This window comes from Alligator mississippiensis, chromosome 3 (assembly GCF_030867095.1).
Source record: "Alligator mississippiensis isolate rAllMis1 chromosome 3, rAllMis1, whole genome shotgun sequence".
NCBI classification, from domain to species: domain Eukaryota; kingdom Metazoa; phylum Chordata; order Crocodylia; family Alligatoridae; genus Alligator; species Alligator mississippiensis.
In genome coordinates this window covers 206,384,722-206,396,141 of record NC_081826.1, presented here as the reverse complement: position 1 = coordinate 206,396,141, position 11,420 = coordinate 206,384,722, and the positions used below count along the sequence as shown (strand labels likewise).

Sequence of the window (11,420 nt, the reverse complement as noted above, 5' to 3'; positions counted from 1 at the left end):
GTATCACCCCAGCCAAATATCTATCCAGCCTTCTCTTGAAGACCACCAAGGTAGGAGAGAGTACCATCTCACTTGGGAGCCCATTCCAGAGCCTGGCAGCCCTAACTGTAAAGTAATGTCTCCTGATGTCCAGCCTGAACCTTCTCTCTAACAATTTGTGGCCATTATTCCTAGTAACCCCGGGTGGTGCCCAGGGGAATAGAGCCTCCCCCAATTCTCGTTCCCCCCCCCCCCCCCGTGAGTTTGTAAACAGCCACCAGCCACCAGATCCCCTCTCTGCCTTCTCTTGTGGAGGCTGAATAGGTTCAGGCCCTTTAGCCTCTCCTCATAGGGCCTGCCCCACTGCCCCTTGACCATGCAAATGGCCCTCCTCTGAACCCTCTCAACGCTAGCCACATCCCTCCTGAAGTGCAGTGCCCAAAACTGGACGCAGTAATCCAACTGTGGCCTGACTAGTGACGCATAGAGGGGAAGGATCACCTCCCTGGACCTGCTTGTGATGTGTATTAAAAGACTATCATCATTATTTTACAGAAATCCCAATCCCATAGGAAAGAGAACTAATAATAGATAATTATAATTCAGTAAAATTTCCTGATTCACAATGGTGATAAGTGCAAGGTAAAAGCCTATGTCCAACTCTACTCCAGAAAACTAAAGGTGATACTCAATGACTGGCAATCCATTTAAGAAGCCTAAACGTGAAGAGGGACCTAAGCTAGGACCCTCATCTCACCAAATGTGTGTTTTTTACTAATTTCAGAATTACAAAAAGGAAAACATGTTAAACTGAGTAATTCATCCTAAACTGCTACCTGATCCAATGGAGAATTCGGATGAAAGATCTTATCAAAAGAGAACATCCATAGAGCCAAACAAAAACAACTACAAAAATACTTATTTTAAGTACATGGTAAAGTTTCAGTACACACTGGGTACATCTACATGAGACTCTATGTTGTTGCAGCTCATCGCAACAGTGATGTACCATTGGCAGACACAAACTGTGATGCCTACACTACTGCACAGCAGCGCAACTGCTACTGCACAGTAGGGTTGGAAACAACCCATGTGCCACCAGGACTGTGAGGTAGGAAACTGCTTTAGTAAGTACTAAATGACTGCGCGGTAACAACTGCACAGTTGGGTGCATATGTAGATGCACCTACTGAATGTCAAGACCTAAAACTTCTTGTTTAGACATCCTTTTAAAAATAAAGTTAAATCAGAACACTGTGAATACATCCCCCCTCTCAGGACTGCTGGGAGATTATCCATTTCAGGTAGGGTGCAGATAACTTTAAAGACCGCTCTTTTTTTTTTTTTGGTCAATGCTACTCTCAACTGACTTTGAAGCAAAAACCTTAAGGTGAAAATTCTGTTAGTCAACTTCTGACACCTTAGCCACTCAGGGTAGAATTCAATTTCCTTTTGTATGTCTTACTGACAGTTTTCTAGCTAACTGGACGTCTCTGGCCCCTGTCTTGTGCTTTGGATACATAAGCACAGTTCTCTGCAGATAAACTATACATGCAGACTAGGGACAGACATTACACATAAGCCGCCTTAAGTGATCAGAAACTGGTTTAAACCTGTAACAGAACAGATGTTCAGTGCACATAAACCAGTTTGAAAATGGCTGAAACTGGTTTGAGATAAACCTGGTTGAATGTAGTATCAGAGTTAACTGATTTGGCTCAAACCGGTTTATGCAATGTCTGCCCCAGACCCCTTGCTGGTTTAAGATAAAAGACACCCCCAGCACCCAACATGCTCTCTGGGGTAGGCAGGGCTTTCTGTTCCACATCAGGGCTGGCCCCTCCCCTCTGCATCTGCCTCGTTTCTCCATGCTAAGAAGGGATTATTCTCCCTGCCCCTCTGCTTTAGCAGACACTTCCAGATTAGCTAGCAGACCACATGCTGGCTATAGTCTATGCTGTGGGAGAGACAAAGGCAGACTGGCTTTTTGGAGCTAATCAACAGGTAGCTTAATGTCCTTCCTTGGAAACGTTTGAAAAGAGCTGTTTGCTCCCCTCCCTCCCCTTCACCATTCTCTGTTAAGCAAAAATTTCCCCCTCCCCTCTGCCTTTGCCAAGGTGGCTGTGTATTAGCCAGTGGACCACATACTGGGTCTGTGCTGAATCAACAGCACAGCTGGTAATGTCTCTCTGTTGTTTTCTTAATGGGGCAATAAACAATGAGATAAGAGCGATAAACACTGTTATCAGCTCCCCCCTCCCTCCCCCCCACACCAACTTGCTTGCCTGTCAGTTTGCTGCAGACAGTATACAGAAGCAGGGAGGGAGAGTGAACACCTCTGTATCATCAACAAATGCATGTACTGCACCCCTGCCCCCCACCCTTGCCTCGGGAGTGCTAGCCTAGGGCTGCAGGCTGGCAACACCCCCACTCTTTGAGCAGCGAGTGGGGAAAAGCCTGGGACTGCAGGCATGGAGGGGGCTCATACCCTACCCTAATCAGAGCCCTGCTGGGGCCTGTCCACACCCCCCTCAGTTTAGTTCTGTGGAAGGGCAGGGAGGGCTGCTCTAGTGCTCCCTGGCTTCCAGCCTGAGCTACTGCAGGCATGTGTCTGAATTTCCTCAGTCCAGGGGGATTGTCTATATGGTTGGAAACCATTTCAGCCTAGCCAGGTTAGGACTAACCTGCAGCGGTTGAATCAATTCAGGCTCAGGCTTTTTGAATGTCTGTCCCTAGCCATATAGTGTATATAGATACATACATGTGGAAGTACCCAAAAAAAATGAAGTGGGGGGGGGTCATGGAGGTGGAGAAGGACCCTCCCATGTACAGCTTCTAGAAGCTGAAGGGTTAGGACACTCATGCAGAAGTGGGAGACTTGGGTTCTAGACCTTTGTCACCCACAGGGAGTTTGAACCTCTGTCTCAGAGGGCAGAAACAAATGGTGGCACAAACATCTATACCCTTTGTTGCACCACATCAGTGGCTATGACAAAAAGTAGTGTAAGAAGTGTTCCTTTGTTGAGGTGGTCATCTATCTGATTGTGGGAGGAGTGCAGGCAGCCTGGAGCTGCCCACACTCTTCAGCCACCCAGGAGGGACAGGTGTTCAGGGGGTTTGAGGGACCTAATCCTGCTCAGCCCAGAAATTCCCACATAGGATTGAGCCTCTCAGGCCCTGGAATACCTGCCTGGAATTCCCTGCTTGCAGATGCAGAGAGCTGAGGGCAGCTGTGGGTCCAGGACACAGCCACCCCCTGCCTGATCTACAGGATTTGGCTGGAACCAGTTCCAAAGTGGTGTGATTGGGATGGAGGAATTTTGTGACCTACCCCAAATATGCTTTGCATGTCCCTGTGATCCCAACTGCATCATCGTTTTAATATCTGTCAGTGTCTCTCAAGTATTGGTCTTCCATCAGAAATGAACTCCTAAAGTTTTTTTTCATTAATACAGTTAAATTTCAGTCTATTTCTGGTACTGCAGCACTTTAACACCTGATAGCCAGTCCTTCTACAAATCTCACTGCCAGAGGCGTGCAATCATTTTTTATTGATTGATTTTTTATTTGATTGATTCTCTACCCTATTTACTATTTCATCTTTAGAATGTTCCTCAGGCTCTGTATACTGTAAAAGCTGCTATGCTAATTTCCTTAAGTCAGGCCTGGAAAATGATACAAATAAAACAGAACTAAATATTCAATACTGATATTGCAGTATGATTCTAGGCAAGTGCAAAAATAAAGCCAGAGTGCCATCATTCTGAATAATCATTAAAACCAAGACATTGGAAGCACTTCACATGCTTTTGAAGTGCTTCAAAGAACAAGTGGACAGACACGCATGCCATCTGAAGGGCTCCAAAAATGACTCTGACTCAAACAGCATCCATTAGAAAACACTTCCAAATGATTCTCTGCATACCTCACAGGGACTGAAGTACTCTGGCAGGGGTTGTATATCTGTCTGTGGCTGCAGCGTTTCAACATGGAGTAGAATTTGAAGTGCTTGAAATGTTACATGTCTAGGACCTCAGGTCACTTCAGTAGCTATTCACATTGAAGTTAAGAGTTCCATGACATTTCAAAGAATGGCTAAGTTTATCAGTAAGCTAGGCTTATCATTACACCTCAGTAAAAAAAACAAACAAACAACAAAACACACACACACTATACAACACTTTCTAATGCACTAAACTGTGCGAGTCTCATAGCTGAACTTCTGGCTACCCATATATAACTTGTTGCCATTCAAATCACTTTGGGATACCTTTAAAAGGTTCAGATCTACAGACATTTAAAATGTACATAATCAAACACTGATTGCACCAGATTGTGCCTCTAGTCGCAAACATACCAATGTTCAGTTTTAACTAGAGATTTCCTGCAAAATTCAACTGGCTTGGTAATAAAGGCCTATATGCAAACAAGAGGCCTGTTTTTATCCCAGGCATTCTCCATGTTAGGCCTCTATTACATCAAAGCTTAGCAGTTTCTGCATTTAGCTGCAGCATCTCAAATATCCTGTCTACAAACACCTGCTCTCTTCCTGAGGATTATTCACTTTAAACTTCATTAGAATGCTCAGTCACAGAATTCAAGAGCTTGTTAAAATACAGTGGCTAACAAGAGGCTCCTGCTCTCATTTCACATGAAATAAGATTATTTTATTAATCATGTCTGAAACCATGTAAGGCAGAGGTTCTCAAACTGTGGTCCATGGACCACCACAGTTCCACAAGCTCCATTCAGGTGGTCTGCAGAAAGGTTGCGGAACAATCGAGAATATCTGTACTTGTACGGTAAGACTACTGATATTAAAGTATGAGCTGTGTGCTTTGATTTGTAGAACAAAAGAAGTTTATTAAGTGGTCTGCTGAGACCCTCAGCAATTTTCAAGTGGTCTGTGGGAAAAAAAGTTTCAGAACCACTGATGTAAGGCTTTGAAATTAGTTTTTAAGAGTATAAATAGTTCAGGGCTACGAAGCCTTGACACTGACATCTTATTTTACCCCACATATGGTACTACTATCTAGGAAGATTAAAAAAAAAAGCTTCCTTTTTCTTGACAAAACAAGTGACCTAAACCATAATATGACAATTCTCTCCTTTGGATAGAAAACTTATAAGATGTTCTCTAAAGATGCTCAGTATTTTCCTGCTAACCTATGTAAAGTGAAATTTTAGCTCCTGATATTTCATTTTTGCCCTCTAAAAAGCATTTTGCCATGATTAACAATCTACACAGTACACAAAGTACCCAATTAATCCTTTTAGAGAAGAAAAGGATTAAAAATGCTGTCTTAAATGTATATTTTAACTTTCAAGTGCTATATATACAGCACTTTTTCCATGTAACTTAAACTTACCTGATAGTTAAGTTATATTAAAAATCAACAGTACAAAGCTACAGAATAGATAAGCAAATTGAACTGGCTCAGTTTCAAGCTATTCTGGAAAGATCTTATAGTAATTTATGCCAACATTCCAATATCAGATCAGCACAACATTTATTTTAACCACAACACAGATAATTTACCCAGTTGTTAATGTGGATCGTGATCCAGTCTGCTTTTGTTCAAAAAGAACTTACTGCCAGCACTTTAAATATCCAAAGCCATGCATCTGTTTATACATATGCCTCTATGCATTGACTTTTCACCTTTCCAAATGTCAACTCTCCAGATTTCAGTGTTTGCAGAATTTTACTGCATGACTTCCTTCAAGTAAAAGGCAGCAGAATTGTTATGTCCCCCTCCATTTAGTAACACTATTTGGTATTAGTGTTATTTTTTTAAAAGCCTGCATGGACTTGCTTCAGCTGATTTCACAAAGTCACTCTCTCAGCATCTTGACTGGCTAGAAAAAGTTTCTTCATTTCTGTGCCTGTGTAATACCTAATTATTGTAACAGAACTTTCTCTTCTGCTGTTCTTGTCACCTGGAATAATGTACCACTATCTCTAGACTACTGGAATTTAAATACTTCTAGTGTTGTAACAACCAGTAGTGAAAAACAGGGAGCAAGAAAGAATAGGTAAGTTGGTCTTTTTTTCCACAGCCTGGAGAAAAAGCAGTAGAGAGGCAGTATGTTTTAGAAAATAATGAGCCCTACACTAAAAAAAAAGTTGAGTTTTCTCTACAGTCTTTCAGCTGTAAGTGATGAGATATGGGTAGTACCAGTAGCCAGTCTAAAGTTCAACCTGTAACATTTCTCATTTTTATACAATTTAATACTAGCTTGTAGTTTTGTGTAGAGCACACACACACCAAGAATCCTGGTGTGATAACATCTGCGTAGCTATGTAAAACATGTCATACTGATTCAACATGCTGAAACAATTTGTGGGTTCATTTAAGTTTATTAATCAATTCTAATACTCTGTGTATAGCGTGAGCTAAATTCTTCTCTTGTCATAGAAAGCCACCAGTGTTTCATGATTATGCCTGAAGTTTATGACAAAAGGAAAAATTAATTTAACTGCCTGAAGAAAAACTCTTTGAAACCTGAGGATTCTGACTTCAGTTTTGCCACACCTCCCCCAGCAACTCACCTGCGGATTCCTGTAGGGGTCTTTCCAATCAAGAAGGTGGTTGAACCTACTCTGTGTACCTTTTTCTTTTTCTGAATGATGGGATGTGTAATACAGAGGTGCAACTGCTTGCCAGCCCTCTGTTGCCCTCTCTGCTGCCATCTCTCAGTGCTCTTCTTCACCGATGTGGCTTCTTTTGGATTTTCTTCTGGGCTTTCTTCATCTTTCTAACAAAAACACAAGAGAGAAAAACACCAAAACCTTTTTTTCTATTTCAAAGAACAGATTTACTCTGTCATGGTTCAGCAGCTCAGTTAGTATTACTCTGTTTTCTTCCATAATGTGCCTCTGAATATGTTACACACCTTGTTTCTGAAAGGCAGAATGAAGGACAAAAAAGATCTCTCTTTGAAAATACTGGCCAGGAGCTGTAAGTAACTGAGTAGCAGCTTCTGCAGAATGAGCTTCTGTTTGGGGAGGTCAGGGCAGGCGGTGAGAGTAAGTGTCCAGCATGCCTCTCGTGCTGCTCCCTGAGCAGCATTACTTATGCTTTCCCCTAGCAGAGGCAAAAATGACTATTACCATATTCCCTTGCTTATACTGCACACCCCCAATTCCAGCAGCCAAATTATGAAAAAAAAAAGGTGCACTGCTATATCACCCTAGTCATGGTTCAGCGATTAATGCGGTCACTGGGGACTCAAGAGACCACAGATCAATTCCCCATTGTCATAAAACTTCGTGTGAAATTCTCAACAAGTCAGTTTATCTTTCTGTGTCTTCTGTCCTCATCCTTAAAACAGGGAAAACACAGGAATTGTGGCATACATTATTTAAAAGATTGTGAGGTTGTCAGATACTACAGGATTAGGGCCCAAATACCTTCGCCTAGCACTATAGGGCTCCCTAAACTCAGTTACATCATCCAGACCATAGAGCAATGTAAAAACAAAATATTCCACATATGAATAGGTTATTGTCTCAATAAATACATCACTCCTTTTTTGCCCCATTTAGCACACTTACACAAACCATCTGTATTCACACTTAATTTCTACTTAGTAGTGCATTTGTGTTCTCTGTGTTACATGCCCGCCCCATACCTTATGCAAAATTCTCAATTACTTTAGACCAAAAAGCAAGAAAACTTTTCACATACACAGCAGTTTATGAAGTGCAGATGCTTGATATATAATATTTCATTCCCCCCCATCATCTTCTGTGAACACTGCTTTCAGTTGAAGTTTTAAAAAAACGCACTCACAAGCTGCATCCAGACGAGCGCAAACGTTTGGTTCCAGAGGGACAACTTGCTGCAGGACACCTTGTGCTGCTGCTAGTTGTCCCTGGGGAACGCCCATGCCACCTGCCCTGTGGCGCACGGCAGGTTACCTCGGATGGGGCAGGAGAGGCTGGGGCCAGCAACTGTGCTGGCCCCAACAGCCTTACCTGACGTCCTAGGGGCCAGGGAACCTGCATCCATGTCGCTTCTGTAGCTTGGAGACTGGCCAGTGTCACAACCCAAAGTTGTGAGTTTTTGTTTGTGTGTGCTTTGGCACCACTGAATTATTTCCCGCCAAATTGCAGCTTCTTTGCACGGTGGAGTTTTCCGCTGCAAAGGAGAACCCTGGGTGCAAAAGAAGTTCCTGCCGTTTTGTACCTTTCTTTGCAGGGTGCATTTCTTTGTTGCAGCACAGAAATGCTCGTTGCAAGGAGTTCCCGCCATTCGTATTCAAATTTCTGCCCCACCATTGGCTAGTTCTAAATTAAGCACACGTGGCGGCTAGTGATTGGCTTGCTAGCCATATAAAAGGCTTGAGTGGTTTCCGCCCAAGTTGGAGGACTCCACGAACACCAGGAGGAGGTGACTTCACGCTGTGTGAAGATCTCTAAGCGCTGCAGATCCTCACGGACCCAACGCATTTCAAGCAGGCAACAGAGGTCTGATCAGCCTCTAGCCTCTCCCCGTCACCAAGCGCAATCCCGACGTATCCTTCTTCCCTGCGCGGAAAAAGGATCCACGGAGCCTAGCAAACTTCATGTGAGTGAGTGTATTCAGAGCTCTTTACCATACGTACTTTCTCCGGTTGGGATGACGGGCTCACGGTTTAGAGCCTCCAACCGGATGGGCTAGAACAGTGTTCACGGGAAGGAACTCTAGTCCGCCTCTCTTCTTTTCTGTCCGCAACTGTAACTCAAGCAAATTTCCTGCCTGCACCGCGACCATCTTCGGTGTAAGTAAACAATCTTTTAATCAACCACTATGCCTCTGTGACTAATTCTAGCCCGCGCGTGCCTTGCCGCCGCGCGGTTTTCTCCGGCCCCGCGTGCCCGGGCTGCTGGCCACAGCCCGCGTGCGCAAAGACAGGCCCGGCTTGCCCCCGGCCCGCACAGCCAGCAGCTGGAGTGTGGTTCCAGCCAGCCAGGCTCTGGTTTTGGGTGGTGCACATGTGCTGCCCCGCTTTTTTTCCGTGTGGGTTTTTTGGCCTGTATCTCCAGTTGTCATAACCCCCCTCCTCCCCCAACTCCATGCTGCAAGGTTGCAGCCCAGGAAATGCCTGAATGTGCAGTATGTGGCATTGCAGACCCACCTGAGCCAAACAAGACCACTTCAATTTTATAATTGTTATTATATTCTACAGGTGACATCCAATAGATAAAAAAGGAAGTGTAGGTTGTAGCCGTGTCTAAGGACATAGGCAAACAAGGTCCTTTGGGTGAATCTTTTTTGGGTTAATTTTTTCCAACTATTTGTCTAATACAGGGGTGGGCAATTATTTTGGGTGGATGGCTGCTTACTGAGTTTTGTCAAGCCATCAAGGGCCACATGACAGGCAGCCTGGGGTAGATAAATATTAATTTTCAAAAATGTTTAGGGGCCCTGCAGGCTGGATAGAATGGCCTGGCAGGCCGCATCTGGTCCACAGGCTGCATTTTGCCCCCCCACCAATGTCTAATAAAAGATATCAGATTCACTCAAAGAACCTTGACTGCTAAAGGAAGCAACTCAAAAATATAAAAAAATTAAGGCTCATAGTTCAGCCATAATCCTATCCTGCTTCCATATTTTGATAGCTTTATGTGAACAAATACTATTATTAATAGGACACTTCCCAACAACCTTAATGCATACCTGAAAGGGAATAATAATAAGGCTGAACGTTAAATATTATGTTAACACAGATCATATTAAAGAAGAGTTGGTGTACAAAGTGGTCTGATTCTTATGGACATGAGATTAAGTAAGGTTATAACTGAAATAATCACCCAACATTTTAGTTGATCTACAACAATATATTTTGTAAATTTAATTGATTATGCATCAACACAGCCAATTTCCTAAACAGATACTTTCACTCTATTTAGATGTTTAGGCTACTCCGTCCTCTAGCATAGTACAGGGGGAAGGGAAGAGCAAGGGAGGAAGTGGTGAAACCTTGTCAGGGGCTCCAGCCTGTTTGGGAGGAGGCAGCTGCAGAAGACTCTAGGAGACTCCAGGAGCGAGGAGCCCCCAGCCCTGCCTGCTGCAGACACACAGAGAGAGGCGGCTCCAGTCATGTCCGAAAGCAAACCTGCAGATGAACACCCACTCATTGTGGAGGCCCACAATGCCCCTCTGCAATGCAGGAGCCACAACTCCTTGCTGCCCCGCTCCCTCCGCAGTGCGTTGCAGCTGCTGCCCAGTCTAGAGGCTCTGTGTGGCAGTCCTGCCCAGGGGCAGACCTCTCCCCACCTCGCTTCATGGCACCAGCTTCTCCCCTTCCTGCTGCTTAGAGCACGCTCAAATCACATTTTTTGTGAAAAAAATCACTTAATTTCATGATTTTCAAGAAAAATGTGAAATCGCAATTTACACCAGGCCCTTCTAATGAGATTTGCAGATTAAAACTTATTAGCAAATATTATACATTTTATTCTTAAAATAATATTTTATACGCATCTTACTCAATTTGTTAATTAAGAAAGATTGTTTCTCTATTATATATGGGTATAATAGAATTTTACCTTACAAATTAGTAAGCGAATGTTAATAGAAACGAGAATGATGGCTTATTTTGATGGGCTGCATTCTGAAATATCTATAGTATAAGACTGCACTGTGATAATGACTTGTATTGGCTGTATTTTGTCTCAGGGAACCAGGCATCATAAAAAAACTTTCATCATTTAACTAGTGTTACCCTAGATAGTGTAGAGCAATGAGGGCCGATCTTTTTGGCAGGACTACCAGAAACTACCCTCCTACTCTCCAATTCAGTGCCCTTTTCCTGCCCTATTTGCCACTGTTCTGCATTCCCCCACTCCCAATTTGCTGTTTGCCATGTATACAGGCTACATACCATTTGTGGCACTCATGCCAAAGGTTGGCCACCATTGGTGTACAGCATGTTAGTGTTTTCCCTAAAAGTATTTAAAAAACAATGAAAGTCCAGCCATTCACCTCTTTCTTTAAAAACATTGAAGTATGAGACAGTAATGCTTTGGTTTACACATCTGTTTAAACATAAAAGATTAAAAACCGTTGGGTTTTTTTTTGGTTTTGGGACAAAGCCAAATGTTGTAAACATACTGAGAGTCATAAACTTGCTTGTCTTTGCAAAGAACCAGAATTACTGTAAAAACATACTGCTCATTGTAAATAAACTCTTAGAAATGGCATCTATAATTCTGAGAGGACAAAGACTTCTAAGTGTGTTTACAGAAGTTTGTTAACAAACTCTTTTTTTTGCCCATATTAACTGGTTTAGAGCTTATGTCTGGAAATAGGAAAACTACTATAAACAGAATTTCCCCAAAGAGCTAACTCTAGTGAAAGCCTAAGGCAGTGGTTCGAAACCTTTTTAGACTCGAGGCACCCCTTGATGGAGCCAAGGTACCCCTCAGCAGACTCAAAGAACCCCTTGGAAAA

The 11,420-nt window shown here is 43.1% G+C and overlaps 1 protein-coding gene across 6 annotated transcripts in view; it reads right to left on the bottom strand.

The window, feature by feature from the left end:
- The window catches only part of ERCC6L2 (ERCC excision repair 6 like 2), a 144,026-nt gene that overhangs the window by 46,874 nt on the left and 85,732 nt on the right, over positions 1-11,420 (bottom strand). For 4 of the 6 annotated variants that reach the window (XM_019478065.2, XM_019478063.2, XM_014608732.3 and 1 more), the window contains one exon: positions 6,533-6,738. In XM_019478065.2, coding sequence (XP_019333610.1) covers positions 6,533-6,738 — 206 coding nt within the window. Of the gene's footprint in view, positions 1-6,165; positions 6,426-6,528; positions 6,739-11,420 lie in introns of those variants that run through there. The other 2 variants (XM_019478064.2, XM_059724844.1) reach the window with 2 other exon arrangements.